This window comes from Accipiter gentilis, chromosome 3 (genome assembly GCF_929443795.1).
Source record: "Accipiter gentilis chromosome 3, bAccGen1.1, whole genome shotgun sequence".
NCBI classification, from domain to species: domain Eukaryota; kingdom Metazoa; phylum Chordata; class Aves; order Accipitriformes; family Accipitridae; genus Astur; species Astur gentilis.
In genome coordinates, this window is record NC_064882.1 from 22,372,996 (window position 1) to 22,400,319 (window position 27,324).

The window sequence follows — 27,324 nt, forward strand, 5'->3', positions numbered from 1 at the left end:
AGTATTTGCATATACGTGATGAAACACTGCTTGTCCTAAGCTTTCCAGCAAAAAAAGAACTGCATTTGAAGAAAAGTGACTGAAGGGAGAAGCTGAAAACTTTTTTTTTCCTTTTTTTTTTTTTTTTCTTTTCTGTTGCATGACAATGCAAGCAGGAATTACTACTTTAAAAAAAAAAAATCTGCTGGTGTGTGCTTCCTGTTCCAGTTTGTTTAGTCACAAGAGATCTCTGTTGGTTGGTTTCATTTACTATAAACAGGTCTTGTGCTTTGTTTCAATACATCAAAGCCCATAGCCAGGCACAGACAGGTAATGTAAAAGGGGGTGAGAAAGTTTACAGTCTTGCTTCATTGTTTCTTTAAGCCTTCCAGACAACGGTCAGAGGGATTACCCGGAGGTTAAAAGAAGGCTTGGCTGTTGGTTTTTTTGTGTGGTTTTTTTTTTTTTTTCATAAACTGGTTTCTCTTTTGTTCCTTTTCTAGAAACCACATGTAACTTTAGGTCAGAAAAGGGTAAAATGTGGCACTTCTTTAACCAGCGTTACCGCTGCCTTGGGGTAACCGGATCAGGCAAAGGTGTAGGCTCCTCTCCCTGCTATGCTAACGCCGGTGATGCTGTCCTTCAGGTGAGTACCAGTGGTTTATTTTCTTTTCAAATCTCCATCCACCTGAAGGATGCAGATGGCCGAGGAGGGTATTTTCTCATGATTGACACTGCCAAAAAACAGTCACTGGTTTAGCTCTTTAAAGATAAAAGGGAATCTCTCCCTCCCACAGCATTTTTAGTAAAGCTGCTCTAAAAGTTTGCTTTCTTCCAGCCTTTGCATCTCTCCAGGTTTCCCTCTCTCTTTTCTTCCTCTCTTTCTTCTTTTTTTTTTTTTTTTTTTTTTAATCTGCCCTCTTAAAACAACAGGAATGCTGCACTGGCTCTCAGCCAGCCAAGGCTCAGCGAGCAGGGTAAAATTTCAGTTCAGATTTACGGGAAGGTGTTGGGAGTAAAAATCTGGTTTGGTGAGTTTAAGGCAGGGAGTAGTCAAGAGACAACCTTGCTACTGTGAGCTCGGAGAGAAGGGGGGGGGGGGGGGGGAGAGATAAAAAAAAAAACCACCCAGGCTGGGGATGAGAGACCAATTTTTCCCCTGTCCGAGTTTCAGTGCGTGTTCCTGAGCTCCTGCAGCCTTATCGAGTTTGTAGGCAGAAAGTCGGGTCTGGAAGAGCTGCGCCGTGCCGGCAAGGAGCTCCGTGTCCGCTCAGCTCCCTGGAATGTGCAGCTTAGGGCAGGGGCGAGCAGGGGCTTTAGCTTAGCTGGTACTAATTGCAAGTTTCAGTGCTCAAAAACTCTGTTAAAAAAAAAAAAAAAAAGCCAAGAGAAGGGGTTAAGGCTAGGAGCAGCAGTGTGAGGAGTTGCTCAACTCTTGTTTAGCAGCGCGGTAGAAAGGAAAATGCACTAGGTTGCTGCCCCGAAACGTTGCCGTTGCTGCGAATGGTGCTGGGCGCTGAGGCGGGCTCCAGGTAGGTACCGTCGCTTTTCAGTTTGCTCTGCTCTTCCCCTGTCCTTACCTGAGGGTTTACTCTTCTGTGAGTGGGTTAACGACGCAAGAGGACAGAAGTCTGCACAGAAAATACATTTAAAAACGTTTTTAGGAGGAAAAGGCAAACAGAGGGGACTGCAGAGATTCTTGGTGAAGTTTTGGTGACTGTCTTCAAGTGACAGATTTCTGGTGATTCAGAGGAAAGACGACAGGCGAGAGGCAAAAGCAGGTATTGAACAAGGACAGAGAGAGAAGTGATCTGCAGATCTGAGAGTTTTAAACTAAAAGATGTATCTTTCTCCATGGCAAAGAAAATCCACGGCGCGACGTGCCTAATGTCTTTGGAGTAAATTTTGGAAGGGGTATTTTGTTTGTATGGCTGTTTCTTCTTTTCCAACGTTTGAAATACTGTTGTTTGTGCAGAATGCAGAGCGGTGGCACAAGTGACAGGGAGGTGACAAGAGGGCTCTGAGATAGGCTGCTGTCTGCCAGTCTGTTATAGACATTAGCATAAGAATGGGATCTTATCTGGGAAAAGTTTCTGATGAGCGTTTAAAATACTTGTATCGATCAGGAGGTCAAGCACCCCTTTCACTCTGAGGTATGTGTGATTATATGAGAAATACCAGGGACTCCTTATTCATGTTAAAAGAAATAGCAGACGGTTTTTTGTTTTGGTTTTTTTTTTTTTTTTTTTTTTTTTTTTAGAGGGAAAGCCACACAGCTCATTTCTTCTTAGGAATTTAAAATAAAACTTTGAGCTAACGCCAGAGTACTGTAATAGTTAAGGATGGGCTGGGACCTAACAGGTCGCAGAATCCCTCCTCAATTTTATCAGCCCAGCCGGGCTGACCTGGCAGAGGGCAGGAGCGTAAGGCCGGGCTGAAACGAGCCGCCTGAGGCGAACACCAGTTGAATCTGGCTGCCTTTGTGCGCGCCTCCTGGACTTCGCAAACGACAGTTCGGACGAGCCCGCGACCGCTCTTCGCCAGCCGAGCCGAGCCGAGCTGAGCCGAGCCGAGCCGAGCCGAGTTCAGGCCACGCGAGAGGGGGAACCAGGCGCCTTTCGCAAGCGGGCGCAGGCCGGGCGCAGGCCGGCTGCCAGCGGGATCGCCGCCGCCCCGCAGGTGCCAGGCCGCGGGGGCGAGAGGTCGCCCGCCGTGTTAAGCGGAGCCTGGTATACAGCTGGGGAACGGGAAGGCCGCGCGCGCCCTCGGAGAGGAATCGGAGATAAGGCCGGGAATACGCTGCCGGGCGCTGGGTGTCCGGCAGGCTCGCCGGCGCTGAAGGCGAACGAGCCGCCGACCGGGAGATAAATGAGGAGACGAACGCTCTTCTGGGGCATTCGTTGTCTCTCGCCCCGCTCCCCTGCGTATTCCCCTCCCGGGAGAGGTTTTTCTCCCGGCTTCGTTTTAAAGCCGCGCATCCTGCGGGAGCCGAGGGCAGGTGCTCCCACCTCGCCTGCCCGCCCCGGGAGACCCCCAGCTCCCTTCCCCTGCTTTCGGGTTGGTTTGAAGCGGTAGGAAGTAAAGGAATGCGCCACCTCCGATACGCCGGGTTAAAAAAAAAAATACGTTTAAAACCTTGGAATAAAAGTACTTAGTATAAGCAGCAGAGGTGGCAGAGCCTTCAGGGAATACTGTTTCAACGGCAGTTTGGTCTGAAAGCTTGACCTTGCGCGGCCCGTGCTCGGCAGGCTTCGGCAGGGCTCTCCACGGCACCGGGGTCCGCTTTTGGGACTGCCCACGTTTCGGGGTCTTGGCTTCCCCCATATGGCAGAGCCCACTCGCTCCTTTGCTACAGCTCTGTGAAATGCTACACCCTCTTCTGCGAAAGCTGTGAGAGCATCTGACAGAAGGCAGAGGAGTTTGCTTTTCCTTGTTAGGACATATTTTTTCCACTGTCAGCTGTTTCCCCCTGTGAAAATTAAAACCCCCTTGGGTAAAAAGCTGGAAATGATGCTGACTAAAAGTATTTAATCCCAACAACGTAGATGGCAATTCTTACTTCTACCATCACAGATTTATTATTGGCTCTGACAACCAGTGAAATTGATTTTTATGGTTTTAAGTGTATACTGAAGTCCTATTCACTGGGTTGGCAATGTTATATTCCGAATTTATTAATATCCTACAGCTAGAGAAGAAGGTCCAGGGGTTACCCTGAAGTGAGTATGCAAGCACCTGTTGGTTTACCATAGGAGCCCACAGCACTATTACAGTGACAAACTCCAGCAGATGTTATACTACACTTACAGGTGAAGCAATAATACAGTCTTGGCTTTTTCATTCAAACCACTGGCACTGATCATCTGTGCATGGTTTCCCAAATCAACATTGCTCTGACTTATTAAGAAATGTAATAGGGGAAAATATGTGCTCTCTGTGAAGAAATGTTGCCAGATCCTGTTCCTGTCGAAAATAAGAAATCATTTACTTGGATGAACTGAAAGATCAGGTTTGCTTTGTAGCAGGGAAGCAGATCTGGCAGACTAACTATGAAGGGACTATCTCCATGCCTGTGTATGGATGTGTGTAGTTGCCTCTCTCGTCAGGAAGCTGAGATCTCCAAATTACCGATGACCTAAACCCACAAATCCTTCCTTATATTGTAGTTGAGTCACTTTGAAATTTGTTTCATATGGGGATTTCTAGGTGCAATTTTCAAGGTTGTAAAATGGATCCTGTGAACAGGATATTTTTGTGTGCTGCTTTAGCAGAAGGAAGGACTCTGACCTTTATCTTTCCAGTAAGAGGCCTAAAATAATATTTCTTTCTGCTGTTGTAATTTTTTTTGTCTTTTCAATAAAATGCTTCTGGGTACACCTAGCTCTTGCCAAGATCAGGAACATCTCAGCAGCCTTGCTGAGACAATGCAGGCTTTGTATAGCTATGGCTGGTAGGGTTTTGGTGACACGGTAAACTCAACAGAGCAAGGCAACTTCTTAGTAACTGCAAAACTGACTACCTGATATTTGAGGGCATTTTCGTCCTTTCCAGTCTTTCATTTGCTATGATCACAAGCAAGATTTCATTTGAAAAAAAGAGAGAGGTTTTTTATATTTTTTTAAGAGTGTGTTTTACAAAATATACTTAAGAGTCTGGATGTTATCTTTTACCTAGCTAGGGCATAAAGCTGAATCAGCAGTGATGGGCTTATTTGGCACGAGATGGAAAGAAACTACAAATGCACGAGAATCCTCGACCAAGAATCATAAGACAACAGTAACTTTCAGCTATTTCCAAAGTGGGCATGGCTTAACCAACCACTGGCAACAGAAATGCTCTCTGTCCTATTCGCCAACATGAGGGCCATTGGGAGATTTACTCTGGAGAAGCACCATCCCAAGTGCTGTAGCCCAGGGTTTGCATTCATGTTTTGGCCTTTTGAGTACCCAGTGCATGTGCTTGAATTCTACCTTTGAAATAAACTGGAATACTGCCTCTGCATTTCTGTCTTTTATCGGAGAAACTTACTAAGCTCTACCACAAGTCACGGTGTAGGCTCAGCCTCGGCAAGTTGAATTCTCGATAACGTTAAAGATGTTGTTAATTATTGCACTATAATAGATTGGGATTCCTGACCTGGGTGTTGCTGCTGCATGTGTACCCGCTCCGCAGGCAGGTCACTGTCACCACCAAGTGGGGTTTATGGATGAAATACCCAGCGAGAGGCAAGAGATGGGTTAGACACGGGGTGGAGCACAAGGGAATGGTGAAAAGGGTCAGCTAGATACAGAGCAGGTGCAGCACGCTGGCAGCCTGGCTGCTGGTGCACTATTTCAGCAGCAAGGGAGAGATTTGAGAAAGAATTTAGGAGAGACAAGCAAAATTTCTCTCCATTTGTGACCAGGGAGGTAGTCCCAGGGAGGAATTACAAGGGAAAACAGAAAGGTACTTGATGGGAAGCATAAAGTGGGTGTTCAAAAGCTGCAAAAGGCACCCATTGGCCATTCAGCTTGGCCTGCCTGTGCTGTGTGTAAACACAACTTTTATTTTATTTGTTAGAGAATGGAGAGGTGGTCAACAGAAGCACAAAAATGAGTGGCACGCTCAAAGCATCAGGCTGTGAAAATGACCCTTGTAATAGTACTTGGAAGATGAAATAGTGGATCAAGATTGCAATTATGAAAACAGAGAAAAGGATGTTGCTATCATTACTGAGCTAATGCGAGGGTGAGACCCCGGAGAAGTATTTTAGTGATGAGGGCAGATAGAATAGGCAGTGTCTTTGACGTGTAAGCAGAAAGCATCAACAGATATTAGCCATACCTTGAAAGCAAGGCTGCTCAAATAAAAACTATGCCCTGTCTGCAAACAGAGCGGTAATTGTCACTGCGGAGAGAAAAGAGATTTGGGTTATCCTTTGAGAGTGGGGGTATTAGGGACTCTGTTTTACCCACGTTGAGCTGGAAGCAATGGCTAGGCTTTCAGCAGACAGTCTTTGAGAAGACTGCAGAAAAAGTGGGTGAGGGGCATCAGCTGGGCTGGATATTATGGGAAAGCAAATTGAAGGAAGTTGGAAGTATAGGGAGAATTTGCAATTGAACTTGGTAGAAAGGCAAGGGTTAAAAGCAAAAGAGAAGTCATCAGGGCTGATGGAGTGGAAATCACAGGAAGGCTGAAGGGTGGGGCATAATGGGGGAGGCTAATGGATGGTGCTGAATGGGACCACTTGAAGGTTAGTGCAGGGAAAATTCAGCAGTAGAGAGCCTGGAGTCAGAGCAGTGCATGCCAAATAAATGGTCCTTTTTTATGAGTAAAAGAAAAGGATCAGGGCAGAAGAGGAAGGGAATAGGTAAGATGGACATAGTATGATGAGGGGGTGATATGGCTCATCAGCATAAATTAGCAACAGTGAGAAGAGAAAAAAGGAGAATCAAACCCACAGGATTTTGCAGCAAATGTGGTGGACTTGGGTGAAGTGAAGGTGTCTGCAGGGCTGGGAAGGGAAGGGAGTAAATGAGAAATGAAGGATCCTTGTAAAGAGGAGGAGGAGGGAGAAGGCGGGGAGGGGGGGAAGATCAACTCACTGAGTATATTCTGATCACAGTTAGGGAAGATCTGAGATAGAGATGCTTCATTAGGGTTAGAAAGCCTTGCTGCTGAAGCCACAAGGTTTCAGGACCTGGAGGGAAGGAAGTATGGAGGCACTGCGGCTAACTGAGGTCTTTAAAGCTGGAGTGTGTGCTGGAGTGAGAAACAGAGGGAGTGAGGACCGGGCAGGCAGCATGCAGAGTTAAACTGCAGGAGTTCTCAAGGTTGGGGAGAGAGGAAGAGTCAGAGCTGGGAAAAAAGACACCAAAGGCAAGGAGGGAAGATAGAGTCAAACACGAACGTGCACGCAGGGACACATCCTCAAGATGTTTTTACAACAAAAGAGCACGTTCAGCTCACCTTAATAAAATATTAACATGACTTTAGGCCATGTCCACGTCATGTGCATGCTTCTAGCAGTAAAATTTCTGTTGGCTGTGGATGCTGCAATTTCACCAGAGTTCATGCACTGGTACCCACATCCTAATGTGAGCGCTACTCCTCACAGGGAGCGTTTCGCTGTCATTAGTATTCCCATTAAAGATAGCACTAATGAAGTGCCTGAAGCTCAGAGGAGCATGGTCACAGGTAATGCTGCAAGCAGAGGGAGATTTCACGGGTGGGTGTATTCAAACTTTTGGGATTGCAGTATAATCTGTGGTTCTTGAAGACTGACTCTGTCCTTGGCTTCTTGGCCTTGTGAAGCAGGCAAGAAAAGACCCGCCTTATCTGACTTGCTGAGTGCACACGTTCGATGGATGGGAAGCTGGAGGCACCTCAGGTTGGATCAAGGAGATCTAACCGTGCCTATTGTTGCTGCTGTGTGTAGTGTCTTACTCAGTGTTTACGAAGTAAACAGGGCGAGGAGATGCTGCTGACAAGGTTGTCTGCTCACCTTGAGCACCCAGGCCCAGGGCAGCTGCAGACATACCCAGCGGTGCTGCACAACCCCAGGGCCAAGGAGCAAGCTTCAACTTGGGCATGGTCCAAACAGGCCATGATTGTCCTGCAAGGAAGAAAAAAAGTGATTTTCATAGAAGCTAATTGTATTGAGCAATAATAAACAAAAAGGCTTCTACGTGCTTCTTCCACATACTGAAGTCTCCTCTTACCTGTGTGAGTCACAGGTCAGACTGTACGTGTGCAGAATAAATCTTCCCAAATGTCACAGGGGTGGTGAGGGGTGTCTGGTATGCCAGGAGGACGCTCTTCCTCCTGTGGCATGTGATCAGTGGGAACGCGGTCCAAGATGGGCAGCGGCTCCTGAACACATCTGTGGCTGCTCTGCTCCTTGCTGCCTTGTAATGTGCCAGCCTGCAGACTATGGACGCCTTCCTGATTTTGGAAGGTCTTTCCTCTGACCTGTGTTTTACCAGGGGTGTTTGCACGTCCTTATTAGAGGTGCTGAGAACATCAGAGACCATGCCTTCCCGCATTCAATTTTTATTTCTCTTGAAAATTCTGGTTTTCTGCAGGTATTCATCTGCAAGGCTACATTTGTGGTAATCAGCAAGACAGACTGCCAAACAATTTTAATTTTTACTGTCTGCTGACCTTATGAGTCTAAGTAAGAAAATTCCTGTTGAAATTCCTGTGCAAATTCCTGGCCATTCCCATGGCCACCTGCCTCGGGAAGGTTTATCAGCTCACTGTCTGGTTGATATATGGGGCACTGTATAAAACCTACAGCTCTGAGGGATGTGGAATGAACTGCCAGAAGCCCTGAGTAAGTGCAATTAAGTAGTGCTAAACTGGAGGCACTGGTGGCCTTGGCTGTTGGCTTTCTCATCAGAATGAAAAGAGCCCGGAGCAAGCGGCTGTTTTGCTCACAGAAAAGTTCCATGGCTTTTTTTCCCCTCTACCTACAGCATTACCTGGAGTTTTAACTGTGGCTTTTTGCTTTCCCAAAGATGGGTTTGTGGTGGTGTGCTAGTGGGAAGAGAGGCGCCATTAAAACATGGCAGGGATTTGAGAGAGGTGTGCTACCTGTGATCCTGCTAGCCCCTGGGCTGTGGGATTGCTGTGAGCAGACTGTTGGCACTGTTGTGGTGTCCATCCCATCGGTAAAGCAACAGAGTGGAGGGCTGAGCCTGCTCAATCAGCCTCAGCTTGTGGCTTTACCAAGGAGGCTGAAATCTGAGCCAGATCCTGGCATTTCCATCTGTAGATCACTGAGATTAAAAAAAAAATAAAAAATTTAAAAAATGTATATTTATATAAATATATAAACATTTATATTTTTTAATTTTATATATTTGTATGTTATTGCAATCCTTGTGCAAATAGTAGCCTTTCTTCTACGCTGGTATTGGTGATCACTGAATTCAGTGAAGTCAGTAAAAGTGCTCTGTACTTCTATAGGTGCAGAGACCAAGGCTTTTAAGTTTAACTTTGCAGCTTTTAGGGGAATACCTTGCTGCTTCTAAAGATACAGGCTTCTCTGTATACACACAGCAGGTATCAACACAAATCAGTCTCATTGCTGGATTTTTAATTCCCAAAGCACTGTCAAGCAGCTGTCAGTGTTTAGTTACCATCTTTGTCTCTGGTTTAGGGGCATGATCTTGATGGGATCATTTTCCCTCACTGTGCCATAGTTTCCCCACCAATATGTAGGAAATACATTCCCCCCCCCACTTCTTGTGAAACACTAAAAATGCACTCTTGAGGAGTGCTGTAGGAGACAGGCTGTTAAAGAACATACTGCCTATATACAAGAGCTAATAGGGATGCACCTGCTTCTAGCATGAAGCATGTCTCCCTCTTTGTATTTTTCAACAGACACAGCAGTTTTTTCTAAATAAACAAGTTGGGTAAAAAATACAGGGTCTCCAAAGAAAATGAAAGCAAAACTGCTGACAGTGCAATCTACTTACCTATGGGCAGTGTAATAAACTTAGTATTATGAAAAATGGCATGTATCTGTAAGCCTAGAAGGTTAGATTTGCAATAAAGCTTCATACTGGTAATAGAGGAAATCAGTTAAAAGACCATGACTCTCAGTGAATGCAGCGGGTACCCAAGGCACGGACTGCACAGGGGAGTTGTAAGCTGGGGTGTAAGTTTATAGTATCTTTGGACAAATCTTCGTGTTTTTAAAACGTAGGCAACTGTATGTTCTTTTTCTTCTTGTACTCTAGAGTAATCAGAAAGGATCCTGCTGCAGTTTGGGAGCTGTAATCGTGCTATCACAGGGTGGATACAAGGCTATCTGTCCTCATGCATGTAGTCGTGCCCTAGGAATACACACAAACGGCTTGGACAGACCCTTTCCAGAGCTAAGGCTGGTGCAAAGAGGATTAGATAAGCTTGCTAGCTGTTGTTGTGCAAGTTTCTTTCTGAGTACTGGGTTCGAAACAAAACTCGGCCAAAACCACAGGATCGAAACTCCTCGGTGGCCGGACTCCATCCATACGGTGCAATACAGCAGTCTGTATGCAGCGCCTACTGCTGACTCACTGCTTCCCCATCCTACGATGTCTGCCTTTGCTTTCTGGCACGGGTGCCAGTTTCTGGGGCCTCCACACTCTCTGCTTGCTCCCTCTGTGTCCATCAGTGAGTTTGGGTCCGTGGCCGGAGGTCCTGGAGCAGGATGCATGTTTGCTGGCATGCAAAGTGAGGGCTTGCTGAGCAAGGGGGTCTGTGGAGTGCCAGGGCATACGCAAGCCATTTCGGAGCGCTACATAGCTGGATGCGGAGATGCTGGTACCATGGAAAAGCAGAAGGGATGAACCCCCTCCCCACCAACATTGGGAGCTCTGAATGACATGCAAGGTGAAGGAACCAGGCTTTCATTTTCACTGTGTTTCTACATTGTTCAAATATGTGTTCCAGCCACCATGCCAAAATGCAGGAAGGGCTTAGTTTCTGCATTACCTCTGACAAGGGGGCACTGCCTCTGCGTCTTCTAAAGCAAGCATGGTAACGTGAACAAATGTGAGATGGACAGCATTTTATTGCTCCTTCTATAGATCCAAACAAATTCTATCACAGTTCCTCTTCATCTAATCTTATCTGTTTCGTGTTGCAATCCTTGCTGTGCTTCCTTATTTCCAAATCAAAGCACAATCTTTCTGCAAAAAATCTGAAAGCTGCCTCCATTTTGAAATGCAGCCTGTTTTAAACAAAGAACATCAGTTGGTTGTTAACTCATAGGTTTGTTAATCCTTACCTGGAAAGTAACTGATGCCAAAATCATTGCATTCTTAAAGCTCTTGCAAATGTCAATCACTATTAAATAAAGGTTTCTTCTGAGTTCACACATACTATTGTATGTATATGTGCAATAGGGTGTAGAACAAGCCAGGCAAGAAGCAAAAAGTATACAAATGACTGGTTTTGCAGGAAAGGCACCAGTATGAAGCTTAGGAAACCTGGGTTCACATCCCTGCCTTGCCACAGAAAATGGTATGGACAAGTTAACAACGATATGGTCAAGTGGGTTGTTTCTGGTCGCTGTGGATATCTGTTCTGTGGTTACTGGTCTCTACCAGTATAGCTGAACATCCCATCAGGTTGTGAGGTCTCGCAGCAGGATCTGCTATGGCCTATCTTTGGGGAGCTATGGCAAATCTCAGGGTTTTTTCTGTGTGTTTGGCTTGCGCCTCCATTTTGATAGGGTTAGGCAGTGGGCACTTGTGCTGCGAGAGCCCTGGGGAGGGATGAGGGAAGGTCCCAACTGGCTGGACACCTAACCCAAACCACCAGCAGACCCTGGGCTCCCTGTGTGAGCTCCCCTTCCTGCACTGTCCTCAGCAGCCCCACAGCCCTGGGGCAAGGGGGCCTTTGGGAAGTGCTGCTGGTGTTACGTAGGTCGTTCTTTGTCATCACCAATGGCGCAAGCCATCAAGGGAGGATGGGGAACTGCCCGGCAGGTTCTGTTTTGTGCTCCAGTTGTGCGCCTGTGAAGTGAGAGCAAAGTCTCTCTGCCAGAGCGGGTGACCGGCACTTGCTGTGAAACCCCAGGGCTGCGGGATATCCGGGAGTCCCCAGGGTGCTGGCTGTGACAAGTCCCAGGTTTCTGCTTTGCATCACTGCTTTTGGAAAAGCAGTTTGAAATGCACTGCTACAGGGCCTGTGGCATTAGTATTAATAAATAGGTATAACTGTTGTAGCCCACTCCAGAAAAAAAAATGTGCACACAACATAACCTACAGAGATCTAGGACTGTAACTGCTCCAAGGGCGTGAAACTTTGCATCCAGAAGTTCCCATTGTACAAGCAGATGTAAAAGGAAGAAGAGAGAGCAGTTCTGGTTAATAAGCATGCCCTGCATTTTCTAGTAGGAGACTATTTTCATTTGCTCGTAATTTTGCAAAGCTTTAAGTCCCTGGATTGAAAAATCGCATGGCAAAATGTCCGCCTGAGGGTTGTGAGTTGTTCTGCATTCGTCTGGATAGCGGCCCAAGAGTTGCTTAACCTAAAATGATTCAACCATTTCTGAAAATTACAAGTTAGAGAATTTGCATTTTTTCAAATTTTTGCAACCTCTTCCTAGGGCAGTGACTTGATCTTGAGCAGGGCAGTGGCTCTTGCGCAGAGGTATCCAGGTTTAAGCAGGTTATAAACCTTTGAAAATCACAGTTTCCTTGTGTTTAGTGGAAACTTCATCTTTTAACATGCAAGTCCCAGAAACCACTGTTCACACTACATATGGTCCAGTTTGAGCAAGACTAGTTGCAGGTCTGGTATGAGGCTGCTAGGCTGTCTGCCCAAGTTCAAGAGCAGTGTATAGGGCATCTAAAGGTAAAGGAAGCAAAGAAACAGGTACTGGGGCTTGGGGCTGCGAAGAGCAGGTCAGATCTAGGAGCAAGGGAAGAGAGAGAAGAGGACAAGGAGGTAGGAGAGGGAAGACAACTGGCTGCCTGGAAAAGCTGATGGGGAGTCTGAAGGCTGATGGAAAGGGATTTGTGGGGATAACTCAAATGGAATGGTCTGAGAACTGCTGGCTGAGCAGGGAGACAGCACATTTGGGAGCAGAGTCTGACATGGGGGCTGCAAATGCAGCCAGCCAGGCAGGGGGACTCAGGGTGAGAGGTAATGACCGGGGGGAGGTAATAGTGTGAGCCTGGGGCAGTGGTGTCGGACAAGGGCAGGAGGGCGAGATGGTGCAGGTCATCCAAGGAGCCTGGATGGAGCCTGAGCTGGAGCGCTTGGGGATGTGGATCCGGGGCTTTTCCCAGTACCACCTTTCCCTTGGGAAGCTGGAAGGAGTCCCTGGCTCCTGCCTCTTCCCTCTTTCACTGCTGTTGACAGCAAATGCTGGGCTGGGCTGCTGCCCTGCCTCTGTGGTTTACTCAGTTACTTCATGGAGCAGAAGTCCATGTGGTAAATCTCATGTGCTACCCCTCTGGGTGACACATGCATCAGTAGGATGCCACATGATGGAATTTGGGGTTGGGTTTCTGTTTGCATCTCCCTAAAAATATATAGAAGCTTAGGAAACAGTGCACAGATATATCCAACTCAGAAAAAATATGAAGCGTATAATTCAGATGGTGCCAGGTTTATAGTCTGAGCAATCCTAATTTGCTTTCTGGTATGTATTATTATAGTATGATCCTGTTTTTTTGACATATTCAGTACTGTTGAGTTTTTCTGAAGGATCCTTGCCATATACCATGTCTGAAAGGAGGGTGGTCAGTGAGCAATTTACTTTATTTTTTTCTCCTGCTGTTCAGGACATAAGTGGTTCGTGCTCTTGCATTGCTTTGCTCTGAGACTCTTTGGCTTTTTAATGGTGTTCATCTCTATAGCATTTAAATACTTACAAACAGTAATGGGATAATCTGCACAACAACCATTTGATATTTATTTACTAAAAAAAATAGGGACACAGGATATAAATTAAGAAGTTTACCATAGTTTTGACTGTACAGTTTAGGATGCCAGGGCCAGACACAGGTGAACTTTTTTAGTTAAAGGTTGTCTTCACTGAAAAATGTGCTTTAGGATTGACAAGCTTTAGCTATAGATTTATGTCAAGCTAAGACAGAAATGGGTGTGCAGAAATAAACATGTGCAAATAAGTTGGGGTGTTATTTCCACATTTTTTAAATAATGCAACCACATTTTTTTCTTTAGAATGACATTTCATTCAAAAATTTGACCAAATTTAACAATAAAAATGGGGTAGATAATCTAGAAATGAAATGTTTGGCTTGGGGCAAAATAAATTGTCTCTTTTTTTTTTTATTGCACTTCAGCTAGCAGTCTGACTCAGTTGCACTGCTTGCCTTATGACTGTTTTCCAGAAAACTTAGTTTTTCTTAAGATCCACATTTTCAAAGTGCGTTTCCCAGTGAGTTCACTTGCAGCTCTAAGTGGTCTTTGCTTCTGCAAGCAAATTGCAGACCAGAAAATGTTCCCATATGAAAATAAGGAACATGCAGTCAGTGACCATCTATACAAAGCTTGGTTTAAATGACTTGGCCAGTGATACACAGGATCCATACGCAGAGCGAGGACAGAAAGCAGTAACCAAGAGCCTGTTTATCTGCCTTAGCTATGAGTTCCCCTTTCTCACAGTGCATCAGGCGCTGCATCACCTCTGATGTCTCCAGGAGAGTGGTGGCAACAGCAGCCACCATCGGTGCCTGAGCCCAGCTTGTCTGCTGGACCACCCTCTCCACTGCACAGCAAGCAAAGGAGGCCACCATCTCCTGTGAGGGTCCGGAGCAGTGCGGGATGCAATTTGCAGCACCCAGCTTCCAAACATCAGGTGCTCCAGGAGACCTCTGACACTTCTGAGGGGGAGGAGAACATTGCAGTGCTTGCTTTCCCATGCGTGGGTCTGCAGGATCCGTCCAGACCCGGGCTGGCACCTTCACCTAGTAAAACATGGGGATGAGGGCAGTGATACCGCCTGTCAGGTTGGAGGGTACCCAGGGAAAGCACTGTGATGCTTCAGTCCCTTCTGGACCGGAGAGACTGTGTCAGGGTGTGCGCCCAGGGGCAACCAGCTGGGGTGGAGAGATGCCGCCCCCCTGCCACTGCATAGCCAGGGAGCTGCAGGGCCAGGAGGAGAACCCTCAAGAAGAGGCATCCTCGCCACCAACAGCTGATTAGGTTTGGGGCTGGGAAGGAGGAATCATGGAATGTCATTTCTGCGCCTTGTCCCTTTTCTGTGTTTTATCCACATTCCTCCACCTCTGTGTGGTAAAAGAGGTAGGAGTGAACACCGGCTTCTCATGGCTGGGAGTCACCCACGCTGTGAGCTGCACTGGCTTAGGGGCTGGTTTCAGGACGGTTCTGGACTCAATGGTCCCACACGCATCCCTGCTGGTAGGCTGGTGACCCTGGCCCAGCAGGGCAGGTGACCGGTATCTTGCAGGGGTAGCCTTTTTCACTGACACTGTTGCGGCTGGAAAAACAGCCTGTGGAAAAGATAAATGAGGCTGGTGTCCTTAGCATGATAAGAAAAGATAGGAGGATAAAGAAGGAAGACATTATGGAAGACAAATAGTGAGGAGAGTGCTGAGGACTGGGATATTACCTCTGCTAGGTGTCCTAGCATTAGACATTTCCTCGCTTAGGGAAAACATCCAGCATGGCTCTGACCGCCACTTTACATCTCTAGAAGAGATCTGTTTAATAAAAGTGTTTTTTAAAAGCAGGAGTCAAATGTAGCAATCTACCCTGTGCTGCTAGGGTGTTTGGCTCTCCTTTTCCTGATGGATGATAATTGTAAGTGATAGCTACCTGAAGTTAAGCTGTTTTCAGGTGAGGAACAGGAGATTGGGAGAAGACTGAGATGATGGGACTGTGGCCTCGGAGGTATCCACCGCACCGTGCTGTCTCTCTGCTTTGGACTTTGCCTTCAGACAGGTTAGGGCTGAGGCACAGCTGTGCAAGGGGGCTGCTTCTCCTCCCCTAGGGCCATCCCAAAAGCCTCTGTGACTTGAAAGGTGCAGGATCAGAGCCTGAATGCATTAAATGTCCCAGACAGCAAGAACTGGCAAAGATTCGGTTCTTTTAATATATTGTTCTAAAGCAGAAGTGGACAAATGAAAGAAGCCTGTTGCACTGGGTACCGCAGACACCGGAGGGAAAGGCAGCCCCTGGTCAATCAGCTTGAGATCCAGAGTCAGAAATAAAGCACGCAGAGCAACCTCCCTCAAGCATAGCAAATGGCTGAAGATAAGGACGAAACTTCCTGTCCTGAGTGGGCTGAAATGCGGTGGATCATGCTGCAGCCTTCATTGAGCAAGCCCAAGTTGTGAACATGCTTATGAAAACTAGTGGGTGGATGATTCGCAGAGAAAAGGACCCCCCCCAAAAAAGCAAAAAGAAGAGTTTGCACCCTTCTAATAGGGAACACAGCATTTAAACTCTTCTCCTAACCCAGCATGGTAGCGGTATATTCCCTTTCACGCGCCTGCTCATTGGCACTTTCCCTGTTCTTCTGCAAGGTCACTGGCTTTGAGAAGGACCTGCAACGCATGATGATAGCTTTATAACACATGACGGTAACTTTTCAAGAAATGCAGGACTGTCATTATCATTTCATGTCTGTCCATCCTTCTGTTCATTTAATGGGATGATCATAGAGAATGCAAGCCACCCTCTTTTCATCTTCAAAGCTTTGGTCAGGTCTGCAGTGTAAGCGTTCGCTGGCCCAGCTGTGTTGGCCAGATTATATTTAATTCCTTCTTCTCCTTGAGCTTCCCACCTGCTTTCCCACACCAACAAAACAAGGGGTCATACCTGACCACCTTACCAGGAAAAGCTCCTCATCTGCTGACCAGATTTTGCCCGTACAGGCCGTATATAGAGTGTGCTGGTACAACATACGGGGAAAAGACAGCCTGAATTTTGTGTGAGCCATGGCAGCTTGCAGTAGTGACCACCCAGCAGCAGCTCACAGCCACCTTGGCTGTCTAATGGTGGCAAGGAGAGCCTGTGTCTGCACTGGTTATGCCTAATTACTTGAAACTGGTGAAAATCAGCACGTGGTTTTCTGGCTTGCAAAGCTGAATTGGCGTCAACCCCCTTGGAGATAACACACATTATTATTGTTGTACTTGAGCAGGTTTTCTTGCCTTTGTATTCTCTCTCTCTGTTCGGACTTTGATTTAATATTCCTTCTCTCCCTCTGCTTTGGTTACTCTGTGTCTTAGTGCTTAGAGATTTCCTGCCCGTATATTGAAAGTTTTTAATGAAGAATTTCAGCAACACTCAGAGTTACCAGTAAAAGCCCTCTGCAGATTTTGACAGAAAAAGGAGTTATATGAAATTACTTCTAATCTCTTTATCCTTGTCACACCACTCTGCTATGCAGTAATACACCAAAGAATTTCCAGAAAGCAAAGGTTGGCGACTTACAATGCCTACTGACTTGGTTGAAAAAATAAATAATAAAGGAATTGGGAGGTGAATTCAATCTGCTGCTGTGTTAGCTGGGGGACAAAGGAGGGGAAAAGTGGAGAGAGAAGGCTGGAAAAAGTAAATGCTTTCTCAGTTTAATTTAAAAATAAAATAAAACCTTGAGGCCAAGCAAGCCATTTCCCTCAAAAGTTTAGATCATGTTCTGAAACTTAAAAAATGAGGCGTTCTGGTTGACTTTATCACGGCAGCTATCAATGGCACGTTGTTAATCCCTGTTAGAGTGGCAAAGCTGCAAAACAAATAACAGTATGTCCTTGAGTGTACCAGTTCTGTGCCTGACAGGTTTTCATTTTTCACCCCGTTGCATAATGCTGGCATGCACATATGACACGTAGCCTATGAAACTTTCTGGGTAGGGCTTGATCCTGCCTCCATTCAAGTCAAGGGCAATACTCTTCCAGTTCTCAAAAGAGGCAAGGTCGTGGCGTGAGCTGGAGCCAACCACAGCCCGATTGGGAAGCCAGGCAGCAATATTTTAGAGGAGGTCATCTGTCTCCCACTCTAGTCCATTCCCACGTGCCCTTGTGCAAGGACTTACCTTTTGAAATCCCATGGCAACTAATGGCTTTCACCACTTGCCTGCAGTTTTCTCAGATTTATTTCCTTAAAAGAAGAAGAAAAAAAAAAAAAAAGGAAAAAGAAACCCCAGCTACTATCTCCCCCCTGAGATACACACACAGAGGAAACAATATATTGATTTTCTTGTACTCTGTGTTTGTCAGTCTTAGCCAAGCATTGTGTGTAGGTGTTATGTGATTTTAAAAAAATAAGATTAAATGTGGGTGGGACTGAAAAATGCAGTTGCTATTATTCATCTACTTATGCTATCATACACGTGTGATCAGGCTGTGATCAGGCTGTGATCTGGTGCAGCAGCCTAGGAACCTACAGACTGCTTGAATCATCCTTTTGTAAAAGGGCCAGGAGATGTGTTATTTAATCCTTCTACTAGATCAGCAAGGTCTGTATATACTAAATTTGTATTTCATACCTACAGCCAGCATCAGTGGACACATGTGATGAAACATCAGCATAGAAATCCATACCTGTACTTTTTTTTCCTTACAACATGCAAGCTCATCAGGATTCCAGCTAGGGGAAAAAGGTGTAAACAGCACAATTACCAAAAAGTGAAGATTTTGTAAAAATAAAACTATTTCTAAGTTTGGGTCAGGTTTGCAGAACAATCTGATCTGCATAAAAATAAAAATTCCAAGGAAAATATTTCCGCTTTTCAATTTGGAGTACCTTATGTGGGAATTGTAGGAAATTTTAAAGAAGCACTACAGGAAAAAAATCAAGCTGAAATTGATTTTTTAATTTTGTTGAGAAAAGCGAGGAAAAAGAATCTTCGTTATTGTTTTTTCCAGGGTCAACTTGTGATAGAAAGAAAAAAGGTTGTTTACACACCTCTACTTTTGATACTTTCACCTTCCCAGAAGGAGTAAAGGTGTGGCACTGGCACTTGATGGCCAAGGCATCCTCAGCTGGTTTGAGTAGGGAGTTTTTACATGGGAGTTCAATCCTGAATGCTCTTTCAGCTCCGTGGAAACTTAGCTGTGACGTACGCAGACCATCCAAAAATATTAGGTATAGATCCCTTATCGTGTTTTTGCAGGCTTAACCACATTCCTGCTTCCATAGAGAGCAGTTCCTCTAGCTGCAGGCAGTATAAACTTGTTGCCGTGCTAATTATTTGATCATCTGTCTCAATATTTCCAGATGTAAAAGATTTCTTTATTTTGGTAGTTAAAGAACATTTTGGTTTTCTATCTCTGTTCCCCATTAGCTACATCTCTGCTAGTAAATTAAACGTGCCCAGAATTGCTCCCTGGCACGGAAGCTGATTGCCTCCAGAGGAGGATGCTGTCTCACCCGCCAAAACCAAATGGCTGCACTCAAACTGTGTGTTAGGAATGATCCAGAGCTCATCCTAACCCCCAGCCTGTGCCTGGGAGAGCAGTATCTGCCCTCTGGTTTGGGTGACTGGTATTTAAATGACGTGGGTCCAAAGTGTATCAGGGGCTGTTCTGGCCCTTAAAGGGTGCAATCAGTTTCCAGCACCCAGGAACGCTCACTGATGTGATTTAACTTGATTTACTTCTGTAGAGGTAGTTCTTACATCTCCCCCTTCCTTATTGGCACTGATCAGCACAACAGCCTTCTTTCGGAGCCTCCAAAATCAGGTGTATACTTATTATGTCCCCAAGCAAAGTATTTACATTCAAATAAAAGTATAATTAGTGCTACCAGCATTAGCAAGTGTTCTAGAATGAGGCTGGTAGAGGAGAATGGAGCCATCAAGATAAAACCCTGGGATCCGTGGGATGTCTGCCCAGGAAGAAGCAGTGAAACGAGGCAAAATGACAGGTAGCAGCAGATGCTGATGGTGAGGGCTGCTGGCTGCTGCCGAACCCAACAGTCTCGCTGGGAATAAAGCCAAGAATTTCTGAGCAGGCATAAGACAAGAGTGTGTTTTCAGAGGGGGAGGAGGAGTCTGGAGGCTTTAATGGCCTATTTTTGGTGGGGTTTTTGGTAGGGAGGAAACATTTGTTCAGCACAAATATGCTGTGGATGTAAATTCCATTTTCCCTGCTCTATCCTTACTGGGGATGTTATTGCAAGCAGTTCCTTATGGGGGGAAGAAAGCAACTTCTGATTCCCGTGGAAACACAAAAGAAGCCGATTCTTTATAACCAAGCCCCCCCCTGGAAGGACAGGGTGGAAAGCCACTGAGAGCCGCTGACTTCCCAGCTGGTCCGTACAACAGGAATGAGACTCGGTCGCTTTCTCAGTTTAGTAGCAGACAGTCCTTCTGATGAAAGTTTAGAGTTATGCTGTCCTTAGCCAGCTTTTGGTGCTATTCAGGACATGGTTTAGTGGGCATGGTTAATGGTTGGACTCGATGATCTTGAAGGTCTTTTCCAGCCTAAATGATTCTATGATTCTTCTATTTGTATGTACCTATATAGCCAATGGGCTACAGTAGTAAACCTGTAGAATAGTAGAAAATACCTACATTTCCTTTACAAGAAGAATACTGGAAATCAAACAATTTTAATTAAAGCTGGGATTGCCTTCTGTATGTAGAACAAAGTCTTTTCCTGTTACGTGGCAATACTGAATTCAAGGGAGACACTTTTTTCTATGGAATATACCCGATTTAACTGTCATCTGAGACTTCTGTTTCACAGATTAATTTTGTTATCCACTCCTTTCACCCGCACGAGCTAGGGTAGCATTTCAAAGAATTAACAGCAACAACTTTGTTTCTCAGTTATGTCTAGTTTAACTAACATCTAATCCTCTTAGCCTTTATACCTTCACAAACAGGGATTTGTTTGGCTAAAAACTTTTAATTAGCCCAATCACATGGAGCAGGTATTTAACAACCCCAAGGCAAACCCGTTTCAGACATCAGAGGTGTCTCACCAGCAGATTGGGAGAGCTAATTCTAGGAGCCCTTTCCTGCAGGCTGCAGAACTTGAATAACAGGGTTGGTGAGCGGCTGGCACCCAGTTTTTCTACATAAGTGGGCAGCATTCTTTAATGGTAACTTGCCGGCTCCAATCGTTGTTTCGCGATCCTTCGCTAGCCCCCAGTCTCTGCTCTCACCCCCAAGCAGCCCCTCGGTTTGTGCTTGCACAAGGCAGTCCAGCTCTGAAGAGAGCCAAGGATCTTCTCGTGGGTTTGGTAGGACTGCTGAAGACCTGGCAGGTCACTGGAACAAATACTTATGTTAAGCAGACCGAGAGAGGACTGAACCATCTGAACTTTTGATCTTAGTAATTTGAATCCAGAAGAAAGGCTACTCGAGCAGCATACGGGTCCTAACCCAGGAGGCACGGCGTCACTGCTGCGGGGCAGGCGAGGCTGGGCAGGGAACGCCGGTGCCCGTGGTGCCTGTGCTCCTGTGATGCGTGAAATCAGATGAGAAAAGGAGTGGCTAACACAAAGCGGAGGAATGGACGCCAGTGAAAAAGCAGGAGTGAATGCTTGTGTAATATACCAAACGTGTAATTATTAACTCGAGACTAGCTCTGCCACAGGACCAGGGCCACGGCCATGCAAAGCCCACCTGTGGGCGTACGTAAGCAATTCTCCAGTCCAGGCTGTTTCTCCAGCAGGCTCTCTGGGCAGGAATCCTGTGGAGCATTTAGCACTGCCCCTCGGGCAGGCCTCTGGGGAAACAGGCAATATGGTGATTGACTGAGACTGGAGGGGAAGACTGTGAGTGGTGGCTAGCAGGGGTCTCACTTCGTTGCACTTTTCCAGCTGTAGAATCTTCCTCTGCTGTGTCTGTCACCACAGAGTTTTCAAAACACCCGTGCCAGTAGGAGTGACACTGACCAAGAGTCACCCCCATCAAGGGTGCTGACGCGGAGTTATTTTTGGCCTCTGTTCTTATCTTTGGAACATCTCAAAACATGGTAGAAAGAAATAAGTAAGTAATTGAGAAATAATATCTGCATCTTCTCTTTAAAGTTGCAAGAGGCGAGCCTTCAGCATCTACCACTTTCAGCCCTGACTTTGCAACATACTCAGAGCTTGCCTAGGCATCAGCTTTAACAGATTGCCAATTAACCTGAGGTATTTGATACATTTGTCCCCACATTCTCCACATATTCGTTCCTGGCTCCAGCTGCTCCTCTTTAGGATGCCAGTGCTAACTCTCAGAGCTGCCCGGTGGCCCTTTGTCAGCAGGGGAGCAGATGCCTGGAAGGTTTGCCTAGTTAGCAGGGCATGGGGTGCTCTTGGGATGCCTTAGCACACACAGAGACCTGCTAGGAATACAGCTGGCCAAGCTGGTTTTTATGGATGTGTTATGATGAGCTGCTCCTGCTGTAAACAATAAAAAAGCGCCCTCCCATCCCAGTACAGGAGGAAAACCAGATAACCATATAGTGCACATGCAAATGCAGGCTATCTGCTTTAAACCTACTTGGTCACGTTCTAGCTAGACATAAAATCAGTTTTTAAAGCCAATCATTCTGATGAGTGGATGTAAAATCCATTGAAAGTATCTTGCCTGAACAAGACCTGTGTGATCAGGCAGAATTTCCATTACAGACCACTTACTGAGAGAAGTTAAAATAACAAACGTGAAGTATTAGAAGTTGTTCCTTAGAAAGCCAGCTTTTAAAAAGTCCACTGTCTGAGCTCATCCTGAACTTTTGACTTTCAGAGGATGTCTGAAAATCTCACAGAGTCCAGTCAGTTGGGTTATTTATCTCAGTAGTGTCACATGCAGGCATTTGCAAATAACAGTAAGTTTATGAGTGCTCACAGTGTTGATTATGTTCATATCATTAAAAAGTCTGTTTTCTGGCTGACTCTTACAGCTAACTGAAAGCAAGCCATAAGCGAAATGAAAATGCGGCAGAATGATGTGATGGGAGACATAATGTCAGGTAGTATAATTAAAAGCTAGTGAGTGCATCTAAATAATGAGGGGATCTTAGTTTTAATAGCCCAAGTTCAGTACACCAAGTAAAGCAAAATCTTTGCTATTTCACTGAGTACCAAGATGAGAGCAATTGTGGGAATTCAGCCCTCCCACACTGGTGATTAAGTATTTGGGATCACTGGTCCACGCTGAGCTTTGTGTGACTGTTACAGTCAGTACGTTCAATGTCCCGCCAGTGAGCGTGGGGTGAAGTGTTGCAGTGAGGATATGCAAGGAGCCTGGGCAACAAGAACATTTTAGTAAATTGCCTAATCCCTTGCGAACGAGCAACTAAAACATACGTGTGATACTCAGCTTCTGGCTGAGTAGGCTTAGGCTCAGGCAGAGACCACCATAGGGGCCAGTTTGATTCAGGTCTATAAAATCCCAGGTGGTGTGGAGGGGGGGTTGGGGGTGTGAGCTGCTCACTGTCTCTTCCAATGCAAGAGGTAGCGACTGTTAAGGCAAAGCTGTAGGAGCCGTTTTCAGAACAGGAGGAGATACTTCTTCACGCAGCAAATACTAGATCTGTGAAACTCTGCCAAAGAGTGTGTTAATCGCAGCAGTTTTTGCAGGCATTCAGGGGAAAACTGGGCAGGTACTTGGAAGAGAGGTCCACCACTGGGCAAACTATATCAGGCTCAAGGAGTTCCCTGAGCTGAAAATGGTTGGAGGCTAGGAGAGGACTTGCAGGAAAGATCACATATGTTCATCCTGCTCTTGCTGTTCTGCAGGGGTCAGTTTGTAGTCACTGCTGCAGACAGGTTACTGGGCTACATAAGCCCTGAAAATCTGAAGTAATAACACCGTCCTTTTCTTTGGATAGTGAACAATTTTTGTACTGGTTTTCTGATGTGTAGATGAATTCAAGCTGCTCTGTCTTCCCACCTGTGCCTGAGCTGGAGGGGAGAGCACTGCAGGGAGCAGTGGTAGCACAGTACCTGTGGGGAAGTAGGTCCCTCAGCTCTCTCTCTATACCATGGCTATAGGTACCAGATGCAGAGGAAGACAGTAGGGCTCAGTGGCAGGAGCATTGCATGGTGGTGGATGTTGGCTGGGGGGCCAGTAACATGCAGGCTAAGTTCTTTGAAGCCGTGCTACCCACATGTGCTGTAGTGCCCCCAGTTATTTATGCTAGGAAGGTTTTTTAACCCTGCTAAACTAGCCTGACAAGATTGACTTAGCCGAGAGCACCTTCTTCTCTGTGTCCTCTACCCTTTTTGTCCCTCTTTCTCTGCATGGGAAGACTCAGAACTGAGCTCTGTGCTTTCTTTTATGAAACTAAAATAACTTATGCAAAGTTTCTGGATTAACAAATGACCCCAAGTTCTTCCTTTATCCTCTAAATAAGTAAAACACCCATCACAGCAATACAGCAGAACTTGTATTGCCCTTGTGCTTGAGAACATATAGCAGGAAACATTAAACTCAGTAGTTTAAATTAACTTGCTTATCTTCAGACCACCAGAAAAAAAAAAAGCGCATTATTTATCCCCCTCTATTATACTGCAGCATTGATGAGCACTTTGTTAAAGCATATTACATGAATGCAATTCCATTGCCTTAAAGTCTGAAGCTGTGAGGAGGAGAGATTCTGACCAGCTGATTCTGGCCCACTATATTTTGTAGGTTTATAATCTGAGTTCTGATGTGACACAGTTCAAGCGATATAAGTTATGAAATCAGAAAAAAATCACTCTGATATTCCTATTGCTCAGGATTTTTGAAGTTATTTAAATTGAAGAAAAATAAATAATTTTTCAAAAATATTTTAAAATAATTTTTACAAAGCAACAAAAGTGATACTGCAGATTTTGTGCACACATACATGCACAAAAGCATGAGAATTGTGTCAAATATGTGTTCAAGTGCATGTCGTCCTAAGGTGTGAGTTTCTTTTCTGTGGCTGCAGGGAGTTAGGGCATGTTTTCATATGGACTTTTTTTTGAGATCTCTACATATCTGTGCTGCCTGGGATACAGGCTTTTATAAAAAATTTTATAAATGGTATTTCCTTTTTTTAAGTTGCATTAACTGCTATAGGATTTTTAGGTTTTGTCTCAGAGGCGATAAAACAACTTACTCCTGATATTAGTCACATTTCTTAAAGATCTACTGTGAAGCCCTCAGATGATAAGCATGGTATAAGAACATATCTGAAATTGTACAGCTACCTTGACTGTAGAGGAATTATGCTAATTTGGTTTAACAAAGAATGCAGACTCATTAGGTTAAAAGAAGTTGTCTCAAATCATAATCTGATAACCCAGACAACTCGGTGGATTCTGACTGATACATTAATTTGCATGACTGGGCACTGTATTGTTTTTCTTTAGGCTAGAAATGCAGGCATTTAACTTGGATATTGCTGCAGCATCTCAGTCACAAGGCAAAAAAAAGACCTTGGAGACACAGGTTTCTAAAAGAATGTCACCAATAATACGAAAGGGCTGAATCCTCTTTTTGAGCGACTGCCGTAGTCTCACCATTTCCTTCTTCACTCAACTGGAACGAAATCAGTAGAAAATTTCATTTTGAGAAATCTGTTTCCCAGGGATATGCATTTTTTAACGAGGCTGTGCAGAATTCCTTTCACCTTCTCTGGAACATCATTTATCTTCTTTCCTTCCTTGCATATAGTACTTCATGTGGGCCTACAGATGGCAAGGGAGGGATTTTAGCAGAATTAAGTCAATCCAACCCCTTTGCCTCCATTTCTAGTTACAGTGTGGAAGGAACAGAGCTTCCAGGACTAAACAGTTGTGTGTTGGCTTGTCCTTGGGTGTGTATGGCACCCAAGGGATGCTAACCTAAGGCATGGGACACATTAGACTATTTTCTCACTAGAAATAAATTCCCTCAGAATACCCACCACCAGCTTCTGCAGAAGCCCAGAAGCTTGCAGAGCTCCTGACAACCAGCAGCATCACGAGTAGCACAGGGATGGAGGGTCCTTTTGTTTAAACAGTGGCAATTCCTTGGTATAAATCCCTCTCTCCTTCATTTCTCCCCCTCAGAGATAATCATGGGTGGGAGATCTGCATGCCAAAGGAGCTGCGAGCTACCACTTTCTTTTATGTTCCTTAACAAAGAATGCAATCAGCAAGTTGCTAACATCCAAAATGTTGACTAACACACTGTTGAAAATGAAGTTCAGCAAGTGTTAATCCCTGTGCCATTTTTTGCGAAAGATCACTGCAGGCTCTGCCACACAGTCTGCAGACTGATTCATAGCCTGGAATTTCAGGCTCACACACGGTGTGACCCCAGAGGCTTATATTCATGACTGCTCTGCCTGGTGCATGTTTTTTGTGGGCTTAGCACCATAAGAAAACGTCAGTTATTTACTTAACGGCAAGCAAATGAAACTGTATTCAAACTATCAATAAAGTGACATCAGCCAAGAACTAGAAATGGTCTCAGTAACTGGGATTTAATCAGTAAGTGAACTGTAGCATCCATCGTCATAGCATCCAAGAATCAAATGTGCACGTGAAGAATAGCAGCAAACCCAAAAGGTGCAATTGTTCTTCCCCTGTGCTTCTATTTGTTTATTTTTACTGGCTGAGTTGCCCTCACTCGTTTGTATCTGGGAGCGACATTGTTCCAACACGCCATTGCCTTCGTTCCTGAGAGAAGCCCGGCGTGAAGAAACAACTTACCTTTCCCCTAAATGTGCTGGGGTTACGGCTCAGCCCGGCCGGGGCGGCTGGGCGCTCCCCAGCCAGCTGCCTGCCGCTCTGCCGGCATCCTCCCAGCCACGCTGGAAGCCAACGCTGGGGCGGGGGGAGGACAGCACGAGATCCGCCCCGGTGGCAGGCTCTCAAGCCCAGCTCTTGAACTGGTGCCCCAACCCAGAAATGAGCTTGCGGAGAGGAATGAGGCTGGTCGGAGGTGGTGCCGGCTGGTAGGGCAGGCTCTCACCGGCTGCATGCCGTAAGCTCTGCAAAAGACACTGCAGGAGCACTTCTCACCTCAGCTCAGACAGGGCTGGTATCTAGCAGGAGATAATTCATTATTTTTAGTGAAGCCAATACAAGTGACAAATAGGAAATTTGCAGACACAGCCTTGGCTGGCCCCAAACCAAACACAGCAGAGATGTTGCTCTTTGTTGCGTTGGATCTGTTGTCGCCCTCCACAGTTCTTCACTTTTGAGCAGTCATGCATCCCTACTTCCTACCTGAGCAATGGGTGAGGGTATGGAAACACTATTTGTGATCTAGATCCTTCTTTTATTTTAAAAATGAAATAGACGAGAGCTTTCTGACTTTTCCTAGGATGAATGGTGCTTGCTGCTGGTACTCTTGGAAACAGTGCTGTACTTTAATAAGAAGAAAAACCTTTAGAAGTGGCTAAGATGCTCCATTTCCCAAGCATAGCCATCCCTACATTTTTAACAAGTAGCCGGCTAATGTGTGAGATCAGATAAATGCGTCCTATCTCTCAAAATGCTCCCCGTAACCTTAGTGAAACCAAGTATTTTTTTAAATTTCTAACTTTAATCATTTCACACTGTGTTCTCCTTCAAGAGCTGACTGTATATCAAAGGAGGTGAAAACACTATGTGAAAATACTTCAGCAGCTGAGCTGGGATTCCTTCAAGGGAAAGGCTGTGCAAGCGTAAGCCATTAATAGCATTTAAATCCCACGAGTATGTAACTGTAATATGAAACACTGACTATCACTGCAACATGCTTCAGGATTATTCTAAAACACCAATCAAGTTTGGGTTTAGATTCAGGTGATAAGTTGCGAAAGTAAAAGGAGAGTATAATCAATCATGAAAAAATCCTGTTTTCAGGTTTGCAATAGCACTCTCACACTTCTCGACATTGCCAGACTGCTAATGGTTTGTCTGGTGTCGGAATCTGGTAGTTTATTAGTGTTGGGTGACTCTTAGACAGCCACCTAGCAATCTTTCCTA

General features: G+C 45.4%; 1 protein-coding gene across 8 annotated transcripts in view; it reads left to right on the top strand.

Moving 5' to 3' along the window:
* Nucleotides 1-220: 220 nt before the first annotated feature.
* The window catches only part of RBM47 (RNA binding motif protein 47), a 79,788-nt gene continuing 52,684 nt past the window's right edge, over nucleotides 221-27,324 (top strand). For 3 of the 8 annotated variants that reach the window (XM_049792563.1, XM_049792582.1, XM_049792643.1), the window contains exon 1: nucleotides 1,351-1,511. In XM_049792563.1, the coding sequence (XP_049648520.1) occupies nucleotides 1,483-1,511 (29 nt within the window). In that variant the 5' untranslated portion in view covers nucleotides 1,351-1,482. Of the gene's footprint in view, nucleotides 626-1,350; nucleotides 1,516-26,547; nucleotides 26,598-26,993; nucleotides 27,021-27,324 lie in introns of those variants that run through there. The other 5 variants (XM_049792572.1, XM_049792565.1, XM_049792617.1 and 2 more) reach the window with 5 other exon arrangements.